We start from the raw sequence: 16,149 nt of genomic DNA on the forward strand, positions 1-16,149 counted from the left end.
TTCTTCCCACAGATGCTGGATCCTGTGTATTTCCAACATTTTTTGTTGTTGCAAAATTTGGTTACAAGTTTTGCCATTTGAAACAAATTCCATTTCAGTGTTGTTAATGATAAATTATTGACCAGAATAACAATTAAGGACAACGAATAGGTAGTAGGCAATCCTATACCATCTTTCTTTGTGGCTGGTAAATATATTAGACAAAAACAATTTTTTTCTATATTCTGTAATGTTTAATTTTGGGAGGGGCAATGCAACTGATGCTACACTGTGACTAAAAGTATGGGATAACTTGCATTCACCTCCTGTTAGCTGGTTACAATATAGTGGGAAGATTTTGCAGCAGGCACAGAAAGTAGAATGGATTGGAAATCGTGGTTCGCAATCTCCACCAGCTGCATGTCAGGCTCTACTTGGAAGCATAGGGCCTCAGAGAGTTTACCCTATACACAGTCAGCAGGCCAAGGTACTGTGTGTTGCATGGGGTGGTGGGGCGGGGGGGGAGGAGAAAGAGAGAAGACTTGACAAGGAAAAGCGAAAGAAAATATAGCGGACACTTATTGAATCATACAGCACAGAAGGAGGTCATTCCGACCTCACCCACCTCCTGGCCTCCGTTCACCTCTATGGGCTTCCAATCTCCCCTCTACGGCCCCCGATCCCCCTCCAGCCTTCCAACCTTTCCCCTCTGGCTCTGATCACCACTATGGCCTTTTGACCTTCCCCCTCCGGCCCCAATCCCTCTCCGGCTTCAGATTCTCCTCACCCCACCCACCCCCCGCAAATCCCTCCCTCCTCCTGCGGCCTGATGCCACAGGCCTGCCCACCAAACAACCAGTCAGCCTCTCCATCTGGCTGGCTGCGGGCGGGAAAGTGTGATTCTAAATCCTAATCAGACCCTGCCGTTAAATTCGGCAGGGTCTGCGGAAAATCCACTCTCCCAGGTTTCCCGATCGCATTGCGGTCACGACAAGTATGTATAGTTAGTTTCCGTTATAAATGTAGACATAGGAGCTTATAATGGAAATATACATGCGTACAGTTTTGGTCTCCTTATTTAAGGAAGGATATACTTGCATTGGAGGTAGTTCAGAGAAGGTTCATGAGGTTGATTCTGGAGATGAAGGGGTTGTCTTATGAAGAAAGGTTGAGCAGGCTGGGCCTATACTCATTGGAGTTTAGAAGAATGAGAGGGGATCTTATTTAAACATATAAGATACTGAGGGGGCTTGACAGGGTAGATGCAGAGAGGATGTTTCCCCTCGTGGGGGAATCTAGAACTAGGGGGCATAATTTCAGAATAAAGAGGCACACTTAAATCGGAAATGAGGAGGAATTTCTTTTCTCAGAGGGTCGTGAATCTTTGGAATTTTCTTCCCCAGAGAGCTGTGGAGGCTGGATCATTGAATATATTTAAGGTGGAGATAGACAGATTTTTGAACGATAAGGGAGTCAAGGGTTATGGGGAGCAGGCAGGGAAGCGGAGTTGAGGCCAAGATCAGATCAGCCACGATCTTATTGAATGGTGGAGCAGGCTCGAGAGGCCAAATTACCTACTCCTACTCCTACGTCTTATGTTCTTATAAATATAAGGGAAGAATGTAGGACTTTAAAATGGGGCTGAATTATGTCTGCATGCCCTGGTCAAAATATTCCCTACCCTTCACCTAAAAAGTACTGTGTTTAATTATAAGCAAGCCCTTTGGCCAATCAAGGAGCAATACCAACAGCCATTGAAACATTCTTGCCCAGACCAGTTCACCATTCCAGCCAGGGGAGGCACCATAGTAATGACATAAAATGGGTCAACAAAATAAAAACATAACGATTTGTGCTATATTGGTAACTTGTAATGGCTTGTAGATTCACTGAGCCAAGACAGCATGTCCAGTGGCTGATTGAATGGTTTCTCTTCCGTCACTCTCTAGAGGGCTGGGTATGCTTTCTGCAGGACTTGTTAATATTTCTTCAAGATTGTCCTCATCCTGTGTAAAGCAAAAACAAAACAGACAGCATAAAAATCAATATTAATAGCCACATTTTTATTTGTAGTGGCACTAGACGTGAAATGCAGTAAGGATGATACAATAGTGTTTCATGTTTGAATTAGAGCACTGTAAGGCAAATGTACTAAGTTAATTTACCACACAACTAGTAGTAGCCTCTTTCCAAATTGTGAGCCAAGTATAATTGGGGACAGCCCACGTACTTTAAATTAGAAATGAGTAGGATGTCTCTCTCTCTCTCTATCTCTCACAACGCAAACATGCAGAAAGACACATTTTATTTTAGGTTTTTCAAAACTGTATTTAGATCAATTTAGCAACAGCACAAAATAAGCATGTACCACTGTGAAAATAATGGGCTAATCCTTTAGATAGAAAACAAAAAGAAATTCCTAACTTTAATAAAATAATTAAGAGACATAGGCCTTGAAATTATGCTGTAATATACACATGAATAGACTTAACACGTTAGTCTGAAATGACTCAATGTGCTAGTTTAGCTTCCACTAAACTAAGGATGGAATTTTGGATGACTGCATTAAGCATTTGTGTGCTAGTATTCCACAGACAATTTCAAGGTCACAGACTCCTCCAAACACTCTACCTCGACAAAATGGAAAACAATGAGTGATAGAGAAGCAAGCGTGTAAACTAAATCACTAAAATAAACTCTTTAATCATAAGATGTAATGTGAAATTGCCTGTGGCTCCAGCAAGCCCATTTCCTCCACAGATCATGCACAATTTAACCCATCATGCACTATAACTAAACAAGCAGTCTCCTGAGAGAGGCAACCAACTACCCATAGGTAAACCTCTAAGAAGATAAATCTCAGTGAAATTTATTCCTGACCCAAGGGTAATCACACATGACTACAGGATATGAATCCAATCTTACAACCCACATCATCCAGTAATGACCAGCCACCTTCCATGGATGACTCATCAATGAAGCCTAGCAGCACATTATTCTCCACAGAAAATGTGATCACCTGTGCTCATCATTGTAACCCTCAATCCTGCTCTTATGTACATATTTATCCAACTTATTAAAAACAGTTAATCCATGTAACATTAACTGCTTTTGGTAGGAGTCTATTTTACATTTCCATTACTCTGAGAGGGGGAGTATTTCTTCTAAACTTTAGTTTTACTTGAGGCTTTTTAAACTTTATTCGTGCCCCTAATTCTGCAATCACAGGTATTTGACCTTCAATCTTAACCTATTGTTTTTCCTCCCATCTTTGTCTGGTCAGTCCTTTAAAAGAGCTCACCTGACTTTCTTTTTCCGTTCCGATAAAAGTAAAAAAAAACTCTTTATTCCTGTAACTGTGTCTCTTACTCATCTTACACGCTAATTCTCCCGCTCTGCCTTTCTGTTTGTTTCTCTTTGTCCCTCCAGCTTCCTCTTTTTTTCCCTTACTTTCTTGTTGTTTCTCTCAGTATCTCTATGTCCAACACTCTCATTCTTCTCCTTATCTAAAAAAAAGATATTCCCTTCTCAATAAATCTGTATTGCCTCGCTAAGATCAGTTACAGTACTGCAGCATACGTTGTGAGCATTGCTCCAAAGGTTGTTTTTCACTCATTCCTGGGCATTTTCCCTACCTGTCATCCTGGGGAGTTTGTTATTAATTAAACCATTGAGGAGAGTGTTGTGTCGGTACCTTTCTACCTAGACACAATTAGAACTTAGAACCCAGAGATTCAAACATGAAGTGCTTTATTCAGGAAGGAAAAGTTCTGGAGAGTTCCGAACAAAGAGAACTAAACTTAACCAAGAGAACACCCAACCATTTATCTGCTGTGAAAGCGCCACCACAGGTGGGAGGAGAACACACAATACATAACATATTCCTCCCCTCTTAAATGAAAGGTCCACATTATTCCTCAACAGGTAAGTTACTTTCAATGCACTCAACTAGCCAAGGGTAGAGGTAGACTGCCTCAAACCCTGACTTTACCCTGGGGTTTATTCTGCCCCAGTCTTGTGGGTAAGTCACTAAGCCTACAGATCCAAGTGTCTTGGAGGCCGCCGCTCTCTGACAGGATACCGGCGGTCATCGCTGGCTTCCACAGCAGTAGGCATTGACACAGGCCTGGATGGAGAAGGTGCCTGTGTCAGTCGAAAGTCAGGAGTTTGCACAGTTGGAACAGTCTCTATGACTTCCTGTGTTGGAGAAGAGCACTGTGGCAAAGGATGCTGGTTTGCGGTATCATCCGGAAACAGTTCAGGCCAACCAGCCATTGGAGCCTCTGTGGCTGTCTCTGCTCCTAGCAACAGTTGATCTGTGTGTCTTCTCCAGATGATGTCCTCGGCAGTCTCAACCGTGTAAGACACAGGGCCCGTCTGCGTGATCACCGTAGCAGGAACCCATTTCGGTCCAGTGTTGTAGTTTCGAGCTAGGACGTGCTCTCCAGGGTGAAACCGTCTCTCCTTGGCTCTTTTCTCTCTCTTTTCAACTTGAACTTGTTGTTGACAATGGACAACCTGTTCTGCCCTTGGAGGTTTGAGTAAGTCAAAACGTGTCCGCAATTGCCTCTTCATCATGAGCGAAGCGGGGGAAGTTTTGGTTGTGGCATGCGGCTCATTCCTGTAGGACAACAGGAAGCTGTTCAGACATTGGTGGATTGAGCCCTGACCTTGTGATGCCTTCAAGGCGTGCTTCAAAGTTTGCACGAACCTTTCTGCCAGGCCGTTAGTAGAGGGATAATAGGGCGCAGACCTGATGTGTTGGACACCATTCACATGCAGGAAGGTTGCAAACTCCTGTGATACAAATTGTGGACTGTTGTCACTTACGAGTTGTTCCGGTGAGCCATAACGACTGAACATCTCACCAAGTTTCTCAATTGTTTTCTCTGCCGCGGTAGACCTCATCACAGCGACCTCCGGCCACTTGCTACGAGCGTCCACAACCACCATAAACATCTTCTCTTCGAAAGGACCAGCGAAGTCCACATGTACTCGCTGCCACACTTCTGCAGGCCAATCCCAGGGGTGTAGGGTTACCAGCTGTGGAACATTCCGGACCCTTTGACATGGGGAACATGCTTTGGCTTTCCCCTCAATATTTCCATTGAGACCTGGCCACCAGAAGTAGCTTCTTGCCATTTCCTTCATCCGAACCATCCCACTGTGGCCTGTATGACGTTGTTGCAGTATAGGTTCCCTCAGAGGTGGCGGAATGATGACACGGCGTCCCCAAAGAAGACAACCTGCCTGGACAGAGAGCTCATTTCTTTTTGAAACGTAAGGTTTCAAACTAGGAGAATCTCCTATAGCTCTCCCTCGAATGACATCGTCCATTACCTCAGACAGGACTGGATCGTTGCGGGTGTACCTTCACACCTGAACTGCAGTGACAGGTGCTCCCTCCACTTGTCTAAAGTAGAAGATGTCTATCTGACGAGGCTCTGGGGGAGTAACAGGCAAGGGTAGCCTCGAGAGACCGTCTGCGTTGCCGTGCAAGTCTGATTTGCGATATTTGATGTCGTATGTGTGTCCTGACAACAGTAAAGCCCACCTTTGCATCCTGCTTGCAGCAAGAGATGGAATTCCGGTGTGGGGCCTGAAGATTGAAGTCAATGGACGGTGGTCCGTCAGGAGTGTGAACCTTCTCCCAAACAGGTACTGATGAAATTTTCAAATTCCAAAAACGATTCCCAAGGCCTCACGCTCAATCTGTGCATAGTTACTCTCGGCCTTGTTCAAGGTGCGTGATGCGAAGGCGATAGGTTTCTCTTCACCAGAAGGCATGATGTGGAATATAACTGCTCCCACACCATATGGTGACGCATCACATGCTAGCTGCACGGGTAGCTTTGGGTCGAAGTGTGTCAGGACCTCCGATTTCAGCAATGCTTTCTTTGCTTGGGCGAAAGCTTCGTTGCACAGTTCAGTCCATTTCCATGCTTTGCCTTGGCATAGCAACTGATGTAACGGCTTCAGCAATGTTGCTAAGTCTCGAATAAACTTCCCATAGTAGTTAAGAAGCCCCAGAAATGAACGTAACTGGCTCACATTCTGGGGTGCTGGGGCCTCCACGATCGCCTTGACCTTTGACGGCGCCTTATGCAGGCCAGTAGCGTCAATCACATGCCCCAGGTACTCAACTGAAGACTGAAAGAATTCTCATTTGTCTTTACAAACTCTGAGTCCGTACTCTTTCAGTCGTTGTAGTGTCGCATCCAAGTTCAGAAGATGATCCTCCTCATTTGTCCCAGTGACAAGGATGTTGTCCAGGTAGCACTGGACTCCTGGCAGTCCACTCAAAATCTGATCCATTGCCCTTTGGAATAGAGCAGGGGCCGACGTAATTCCAAACGGAAGGCGGCAGTGCCTGTATAGCCCCTTGTGTGTCACAATTGTCAGCAGCTCCTTTGATTTGTCATCGACATGCATTTGTAGATAAGCCTGACATAAGTCTATTTTGCTGAACATTTGCCCTCCGGCCAGGCCCGTAAAAAGATCAATGAGGGGAAGTGGGTACTGTTCCGCAGACAGCACCGGGTTAATAGTCACTTTAAAATCCCCGCAGATTTGAACAGATCCATCCTTTTTCAGGACAGGAACAATGGGTGTGGCCCATTTGCTCATACTCACAGGCTCCAGGACTCCATTCTCGACTAAGGCCTCCAAGTTAGTCTCAACTTTTGGCTTAATTGCATAGGGTACAGGTCGGGCTTTGTGAAACTTCGGCTTGCTGTCAGGTTTAATGTCCAGTCTCACGCTGATCTTTTTCATGCTCCCAAGTTCCCCATTGAAGAGTTCTGCATGTTTGTTTAGCACTGCAGTTAGACCTGACTCCCCTTTTGACATCATGCGGATTGCAGGCCAGTCCAGCGTGATTTTCTCTAGCCACGCACGTCCCAGTAGCGATGGGTAATTTCCCTTTACCACATATAGTGGCAGTTTCGCAGTCTGTCTGTTCAATTTAACTGTCACCTCAATGGCGCCTGTCATGGCCACAGGTTCGCCGGTATACGTCTTTAGCACAATGTTTGTTGGCTGAAGGGTAAGATGCTTTAGCATTTTGTTGTAGACAGTGTCTGAAACAAGGGACACAGCCGCGCCTGTGTCCACCTCCATCCGCACTGATTGTCCCTCCACCAGTGGTGACACCCAGTAGCCATTTGAACCACCTGCAACCGTCAGTATGTGCACCTCTTCCTCCTCAGAGGTGTCGCTCCCCTCTGTTTTGCTTGATCCATCATACTGCACTGAATGAACACTCTTTTTCCTCTCTTGTCCAAATACAGACATTTTGCTTTCATGCTTCCCAGCTCTGTCTGTTCTTTTTTTTACCTCTGCAGGCGCGTTCAATGTGACCCTTTTTGCCACAATTTCGGCATTCCAGCTCTGTACACCAGCAGTCATTAGCGTGATGGCCCGTTTTCCCACAACGGTAACATGTGCCGTTCCGCGCACCTTTAGGCTCAGACGACACCTTGTGAACTCTCCCTGTTGAACTCAACTGGTGAGCCTCCTTTTCCGCCATCTCCATGGAGTCACTAACTTCAATGGCCTTTTCAAGAGTAAGGTTGTCCTCAGTAAGAAGGCGCTTCTGTGTGGCTGCACTTGGCAGACCACACACAAGTCTGTCTCTAATGGTGTCATTCAGCACCTCCTTGAACTCGCAGTGTTCTGACAACCTTTTTAAAGCAGCAATAAACATCGTCACTGATTTCCCCTCCTCTTGATTCCGTTTGTGAAATCTAAATCTCTCAGCAATAACCAGAGGTTTTGGTGAAAAATGTGCTCCAAGAATTTCCACTAGTTGCTTATATGTTTTAGTTCCTGGCTTATCTGGCTGCACAAGGCTGCGAAGTAAATTGAATGTCTTCGGCCCCATTACACTGAAAAAGGTAGTCATGACCTTTTCGTTTGCCACCGCATTCGCCAATACAAAATAATCAAAATGTTCCGTATAAGCGCTCCATTGCTCCACATTTTCATCAAAATCACTGATGTTTCCTAATATAGCAGCCATCTCACGTTTCAAATTTTAATTTCTGTTTACTCACTGCACCCGTAACGTTAATGTGATGCTGCAATCTCTGTTCCGAGTGTTTTGTAGTCGAAAACAAGAAAGTTCCCACAACGCAGATTCATCCGATCCTCGTCGCCACTTTGTTGTGTCGGTACCTTTCTACCTAGACACAATTAGAACTCAGAACCCAGAGATTCAAACATGAAGTGCTTTATTCAGGAAGGAAAGGAAAGTTCTGGAGAGTTCCAAACAAAGAGAACTAAACTTAACCAAGAGAACACCCAACCATTTATCTGCTGTGACAGCACCCCCACAGGTGGGAGGAGAACACACAATACATAACAGAGAGCTTGTAATTTTTCTTTCTTTTTAATGTGGGGAAACAATATCCTAATGAATGGGCTAAAGATCCATATTCCTTCATGTTGCTGAGGGAGGTAGATTGGACCATCGATATTTCCCCCCTCCTTTCTCACCTGTTGGGATACTGCTCCGGTTACAAAGCGTTATGCAGTATGTCTTTTTTCCTGGATTTTTAAAAATCCTATTTGATATTTTATATCAAAATATTAAAATCATGTCAAATAACCACAAGAACTAGTCACACCCTCTCTTCCTCCCACCAAACTTCCTCTCAGCTGGTTACTGTATCCAGGATACCACACATCTGATGTAACTTGCTGCTGTGATGTCATAATGGAAGAGGAACATTGGTTAATAAGGGGGATAACTCCTGGCAACCCCAATAACACTGGCTCCAATTTTAACCTCACCTGTGTGCAGGAACAGGACAGGAGCTATTGCTTTTGGAGATCTAGAAACTGTTTTGGTGAGTTGGTAACTAGAAAGCACATATTTAAGATCATCACCAAAGGACAAAGAGAAAGGTTAGGAAAATGTATTTATTTTACACAGTGGGTTGCTAGGAAGTCCTACCAGAAAGTGGTGGAAGCAGAATCCATAATAGCTTTTGAAAGGAAAAGTAGACAAATATTTGAAAAATTAACATTTTAAAGGGAGTGGGATTAAGTGGGTGGTGCATTCAGAGAGCTGGCCTCCTTCTGTGCTGTGGAATTCTATGATTCTATATTATAATGGTTTTCTGATGCTTTATTTAGTGTTAAAAAAAATCAAAACCTCTTTAAAACCTGCCTCAGAAAATGAATGAAACCAGTCCTGACTCGTAGCTTGACCAATGGTCTGTGGGACGTGAAATGAACAATCAGTTCATCCAGCGACATACAATTTTTGAACAACAATCACACCTAAATCCTTTTCCATTTGGCCTTTACTAATCTACACCCAGTACATTGTGCCGTCCACAAGTCCAGCATGAGTAAGATCACAAGGCAGGATTTCTGTAGCTGTTTTCCCATGTCTTAAGCTACAGTTCATAGTTGGGTGACCCTTGAACACCAACAGGAGGCGTTTGCTAGTCTGCTGGATGCCTTCCACGATGCCAGGAATCCACCCCATCGCATCTAGTGCCTCATTGGATGCCTTCCATGACTGGTGAGCATCTCAAGGGCTTTTGGTTTTGATATCCCCCCCAAATCTACCCACTGATTCAAGTTTGTTGTGTTAGTTACTTTTGTTAGTTTGATTTTGTTTGAAACTAGTTTGAGTGAACCATACCACCTTGTATTTTTTGTGGTTGCTGCTTTAATGGGGCGTGGGTTGTGTTAGATCCGTGATTCTGAGAGTATGCTGTTTTTCAATAACCACACGGATGCTGTAACTTAACGATAAACAGGTATTTACTGGAGGAGGGTAGTCTCAAGACTGGGGGTACAGAGGCATGCGCAAGGCTTATATACAGGTGTGGTCACTGCCGGTACTACAGTATACAGGAGCTGTAAAAGTAGTTCTGTCTTAAAGGCACATACACTACAATTCCTCCCCTTTTAGATTAGTAGTACCCCTAATATTCAAATAACAATTAACACTTTAACATGTACATTAAACAACAATAGTCCATTTATAGATTCAGTCTTTGGGGCGGCTTCCTGACCCTTTCGGGATAGCGCCTTTCCTGAGGTTCTTGCTCTTGGTGCAGAGGCGATTCTGACCCCTTTTCATCGGGTAGTTCATCGGGTTCCACTGCTACTGGTTCTGAGGTAGATTCTGGTATGTCGGGTTCATCCCCAGGTACTCGAGACATGGGGTTGACGCGTTCCTGTGACGCTAAGATCTGATCGATGTGGCGTCTCACAATGTTCTCCCCGACATCCTGTCCTACATTGAAGCTCCTTGTCGGCTTCTCATTGATGTGCTGGAATTGTTTGTCCTCAACATTTCTTCGCACATTTGGTCTGAGCAAGTCCAGACAAGATCTCAACCTTCGGTTAAAGAACATCATGGCCGGGGTCTGGTTGGTAACTGCATGTGTCGCGTTTCGGTAGGCTAATAAGAAATTGTCCATCTTATGCTGTAGTGGAATTTCATCGTCGCACATGGCCTTTATCGCCTTCTTAAAGGTTTGTACGAACCTCTCAGCCAATCCATTTGTGGCTGGATGATACGGGGCGGATGTGTAATGCCTTACCCCATTCCTTCTCATAAATTTTTGAAACTCTTCGGACACAAACTGTGGTCCATTATCAGAGCAAATCTGCTCTGGCAAACCGTTTCTGGCAAATATGGTCCGTAGGACTGCAATCGTTTTCTCTGTAGTGGTTGAGGACATTTTTATCACCTCAGGCCACTTCGAATGAGCATCCACTGCTATTAAGAACATTGAGTCCATGAATGGACCAGCGAAATCAATATGCACCCGTTGCCATGGAGAGGAGGGCCACTCCCATGGGTGTAGAGGGGCATGTGGTGGTGCATTTTGGACCTTCTGGCATCCTAAGCAGCTCTTAGTTAGGTCTTCGATTTGTTGATCGATTCCCGGCCACCACACAAGCCCTAGCAAGGCTTTTCATTTTCACTCCCCCCAGATGACCTTCATATAGCTCATTTAGCACTCTCTCCCTTAACTTGGGTGGAATCACCACTCTGGATCCACACATCACTGTCCCCTGGCATACTGACAGCTGTTCTCTTCTGGATGAGAATGCTGGCAACAGTGAGTCGCCATGTGTTGGCCATCCCCTCACCGTCAAATCATATACCCGAGACAGAGTCGGATCATTGCGGGTCTCCTTCTCTATATCCGCGTTCGTTACTGGCATTCGTTCAATTATTGACGAATAAAATATCTCGATAGGGTCCACTGCTGGTGCTTCCTCCACAGTAGGCAGTGGCAGGCGCGATAGCTCATCAGCGTTTCCATGCTGTTTCGTGCCTTTTAGTGTTCCTAGTCCCTCCTGGAACACTTCTTTTGCGTCAGTTAGCATTTTTGACAGTCGTCCAGGTGTGACGTCGTCATCCATTTTGGCCTCAACCTTCAGTGCCTGTATGGAATGCCAATCTAATTGTATCTTCCGGATCCATTCACGTCCTAGCAGTGGTGGTCCTCCATCTGGCAATACATATATATCCATTTTAGGTATTTCCTGGCCTTTATATATCACTTTCACCCTTATTTTTCCTTTGGGGTAGACTTTTTGCCCCGTATACGTCTTCAAGACAATCTCTGTAGCTTTCAAGGGTATATGTGAAAATAGCCGCTTGTAGTCCCTTTGGTTTATGACTGTTAGGGCTGATCCTGTGTCCAATTCCATTTTCACTTGGACTCCGTCTAGCTTGAGTGTAACCCAGATAGTCTGGTGATCCTCCATTTTGGTTACCTTATGTAGTTTCAGACAACCCAGCTCCTTGCTTCCGGAGTCTGTGTCACTTTTCTGTTCGTCTGAACCACTGTCCATCACCTGGTGTACCTTTTTGTACTTCTCCTGTGGAGATTTCTTACTGTTGGTTTTCTTCCCAGACCTGCAGACTCTTGCTATGTGTCCTGCTTTTCCACACTGTCTGCACACTTGGTCCTTGAACCAACAATCCTTCTGATCGTGTGTCGTTCTGCCGCAGCGATAGCACTTCCCTGTTCCATAGGACATTTCATTGGTGCCATATTCTTGCGGTCTCCGTTGTATCTCTGCAGCTCCCCTTGCAGCTGCTTCGTGTGATGCTGCCATACTGAAAGCCTTGTCCAGCGTAAGATCCTTTTCTGATAGAAGCCGTTTCTGGGTTCCTTCACTTTGTAGCCCACACACAAACTTGTCCCTTAACATATCTGCTAGTCCCACTCCAAACTGGCAGTGTTTCGATAGCTTGCGCAGTTTCGTTAGGTACTCAGCATTGCTTTCGTCTTTGTGTTGGTTCCTTTTATGGAACTTAAACCGTTCTGCTATCAGCAGCGGTGTGGGGTTTAAGTGGTCCTGTAGGATTTCTACTATGCTTTCGAAATTCTTGTTCACCGGCTTCTCTGGGGTTATTAGATTTTGCAGTAACCCATAAGTTTTTGCACCCATGGAATTTAACAAAACCAGTGCTTTACTAGCATCTGGCACTTCATTCGCCCTGCAGTACACCTCAATACGTTCCACATATGTCACCCAATCATCGACTTCATTGTCGAATGTAGAGATACTGCCACTCTTCGGCATCCCTGGGTGTGATTTAACTGTCAAAAATGGCATCTCCCGCGCTTCCCCTTCTTCTCTGCTGGCACAAAATGGCGTCTCCCGCACTTTCCTTCCTTCCCGCGCTCGCCCTTCTTCTCCACTGCGGCTTCTAAAAATGGCGTCTCCCGCGCTCTTCCTTCTTCTCCGCGGCTCAATGGCATCTCCCGCGCTCTCCCCCCTTCTCCCCGCGGACACTGTTCAGCCCTTGAGCCCTGGCTGTGCTCTGCGCGTTCTTTTTTTTTTCTCGACGCCGCTCGGTCCTGAACCCGGCTGTTGCTTTACCCGCTCTCTCTCCGGTTTCTTTTTTTATTTTCTCGACGCCGCTCGGTTTTCAACCCCCGGCTGCGCCCTGTGCGCTTCACCCTCTGTCTTACCCCGTCGACGCTACTCGGCTTTCTCTCCGCCGTCGGTCGGCTCCAGCCGCCGCTGTCCGGGAAGGGTCTGCGCTGGACCTGTCGTCAGTCTCTTGCTGATCATCGTGGCTGGGGAACCAAGCCCGGCTCTCCACAGCCTCCCCTGCGATGTTCACTCTCTGCCGGATGACTGGGCGGTTGCTCGTGGTCGATGCCCGTGTTCCTGGCCTCGACTTTTTTTTTTTTTTTGTTGCACCGCCCTCCCGGAGCGAATCCTCGAAGGGAAATGCAGAGTTGCAGGTAGATTCGAATCGACACTCGTCACCACTGTTAGATCCGTGATTCTGAGAGTATGCTGTTTTTCAATAACCACACGGATGCTGTAACTTAACGATAAACAGGTATTTACTGGAGGAGGGTAGTCTCAAGACTGGGGGTACAGAGGCATGCGCAAGGCTTATATACAGGTGTGGTCACTGCCGGTACTACAGTATACAGGAGCTGTAAAAGTAGTTCTGTCTTAAAGGCACATGCACTACAGGCTGGGATTAGTCTAATCCTACTACTGGCTTATTTAAAATAGGATCCATTATATTGTAAACATATGTTCAATGCCATTGTACTAATATACACATAACTTACATTTAACCACATTAAAATCCATGTCATTTCCAAGCTCATCAAATATATTCATCCAGGGCTATACATAATCATACAGCTTGATGCCATCAGCCAATTTTACAATTGTACAAGAAGTACTATCCTCCATACTGATTATTTGTACATCATATTCACTGCAATCAAAGGGGTCCCAAAAGAAAATAATTAGCTGAGCATAGGCAGAGAACAAGTAGAAAGTGAGGCAGAAGTACGTGCATATCAACAAGCTTAAAACCAGCTTCAAACAAAGCAAAACTACACTAAAGAATCAAACAGCAAAAATAACACCGGCAGTAACATGCAGGGCACGATACCTAATCTGAGAGAACAGAAAAACATTCAAAACTGGAACACAGAAATCAATGAAACAGCTCACTTGATTGATTGGATTTCTTATTTAAACACACAAAATCTCCCAGTTCTTTTACAGTTCAGCAATTCCTTTCATTTAAAAAAAAGTCGGTTAATGTAATTAAGCCAGAGGAAAGTACTAACTAATTAAAAATTAATTGAATTTAGATTTTTTTTTAATGATATCCCTTTACTTCCACTGCCATTTTCTTTTGTGTTGATCGTGTTACTAAACAGCGAATAGGGCTTTGTAATTTGAGAAAGATCAGTGATTGTTTGTAAGAAGACATTGCCTTATAAATTAGGTGCTGGTCACAACAGAAAATGGCAAGAGAAAGGGGGAGAAAGAAAAGGTCAGAGAAACAAATGGAAGAGATGTGAATGAAGTATCGATTCAACGACCAATATTGTTGATCTCAACTAGTTTGCAGGGGAGGGGGAATCTATAATCATTGCAGATCATTCTGGAAGATGCTGTTGAATTCGAGGTCAGAAACAGTTCTTATCAAGGCAGGTAACCTTCTCAAATTTGGTTCAGCTTTTTTCGCAGTTGTCCTGATTAATTACTTAAAGTCATTGTCGTATCAATCATGGCTGACGGTTTACACATGGTCCTGATATTTAACAAGACGCTACCCTCATCAATCAGAAAGGCCTTTAGAGGAATTCTTAAGCATCAATTATAACTGAAGGTGCACAATCTGTAATATGTCACTCTCTGGAGACTTAATGCGTTAATTGGTTACATTGTGACTCTACAGGAGGCCATCTTGTGGTGTCCTGTCAGTCTGGTTGATGGTTGCCTTTTTGACATGTGCATCTCGTGGTCTGATTTAAAGATTTTCAGGATTTTTTTTTTTTTTTTTTTACTGACAAGATAGAATCTCTCAGTCCACAAAAAGTAAAAGTTGAAATAAGAGCTCACGTGGACCTCACCTGAACATTAATCTTAATCCTCCCCTGCCTATGTTCTCAATGGCAAACCTAGATTTAACTGGTAATACTGCACTTTAGCAATGTCATTAAAAGGTATATTTTAACTCCTGCTCCCTTCAAAGTGCATTACTGATGATTTAATTGTATCAGTCCTCCCAGACTGTAGCTGAATGTCGAGTGAGTTACTGCATCTCTTGTAATTAACATGAAAGTGTTTAGAATTGCCAGCAGCTTCCAGTTTGTAAAATGTAATAAAAATTAAAGGATCTAATTGCACAATAATGATTTCACTGTTGTAGACTGCTTAATACAGTAGTCCATAGCGATAGAAACATATGAACAGGAGTAGGCCATTCAGCCCCTCGAGCCTGCTACGCCATTTAATTAGATCATGGCTGATCTGTACTTCAACTCTATTTACCTATTTAAGTATAATCTTGCACTGCACCTTAAGCTTGCAGGTTACTATATTCAATCCGGATACAGGGTGGGGTTAAGCAGCAAGAGAAGATGGAGCTATGGTAACACGCTTGCTTGTACCAGATGGTTAGTTACCAAACTTTAGATAATCTCCAAATTCCTCCATCAGATGAGATAGAGCCAGGTTATCATAAAATCATACAGTGCAGAAGGCGGCCATTTGGCCCATCGTGCCTGTGTCGGCTCTTTGAAAGGGCTATCCAATTAGTTCCACTCCCCTGCTCGTTCTCCATGGCCCTGCAATTTTTTCCTTTCCGTGTATATATCCAATTCCTTTTTGAAAGTTGCTAAAAATCTGCTTCCACTACCCTTTCAGGCAATGCATTCCAGGTGTTCTTTTGAAAATATACCTTTGCATAATCTGCAATTGTAAGGAATTCTGCTCTTGCACATATTTCTTTGGTCAGTTTTACGGCGGGTAATAGAAATGAAACAGCCAGAGTTCAGCAAGTAAAATGAGACACATCAGGAGGCCAGTATCCAAATGCTTTGTAGTCAGAGCTTCAAATTGCCATTATAACATTATAGTTCAGCTCGCATTTGCTTACGAGTGGCTTAATAATCATGATGTAATATGCTGACGGTGTGCCTCTCAGGGACTGATTCTCCGATAGGGTGCTCGTCGTGTGAAGCAGCACTCTCAGGGAATGCTTGTTGGGAAGTCTCAGTCCCACAGTGCCTGATTTTCTGTTCATTAATAAAAATCACTTGCACATCAGATGTAGCATAGGTTAGATGCAGCATTAAGGTGAAACTGCTGCAATGTCTTAACCCCAACTTCAGAGACCACCACCTACTGCGG

At 44.4% G+C, this 16,149-nt stretch overlaps 1 protein-coding gene across 5 annotated transcripts in view; it reads right to left on the bottom strand.

The window, feature by feature from the left end:
- Positions 1-791: 791 nt before the first annotated feature.
- Positions 792-16,149, bottom strand: part of LOC147117722 (doublecortin domain-containing protein 2-like) — a 365,165-nt gene continuing 349,807 nt past the window's right edge. For all 5 annotated transcript variants that reach the window (XM_085988936.1, XM_085988938.1, XM_085988935.1 and 2 more), the window contains one exon: positions 792-1,985. In XM_085988936.1, the coding sequence (XP_085845062.1) occupies positions 1,866-1,985 (120 nt within the window). In that variant the 3' untranslated portion in view covers positions 792-1,865. The remainder of the gene's footprint in view (positions 1,986-16,149) is intronic.

The sequence above is a fragment of the Somniosus microcephalus genome, chromosome 5 (assembly GCF_052327205.1).
Source record: "Somniosus microcephalus isolate GS21.2 chromosome 5, FLI_Smic_1.0, whole genome shotgun sequence".
In the NCBI taxonomy this organism is placed as follows: domain Eukaryota; kingdom Metazoa; phylum Chordata; class Chondrichthyes; order Squaliformes; family Somniosidae; genus Somniosus; species Somniosus microcephalus.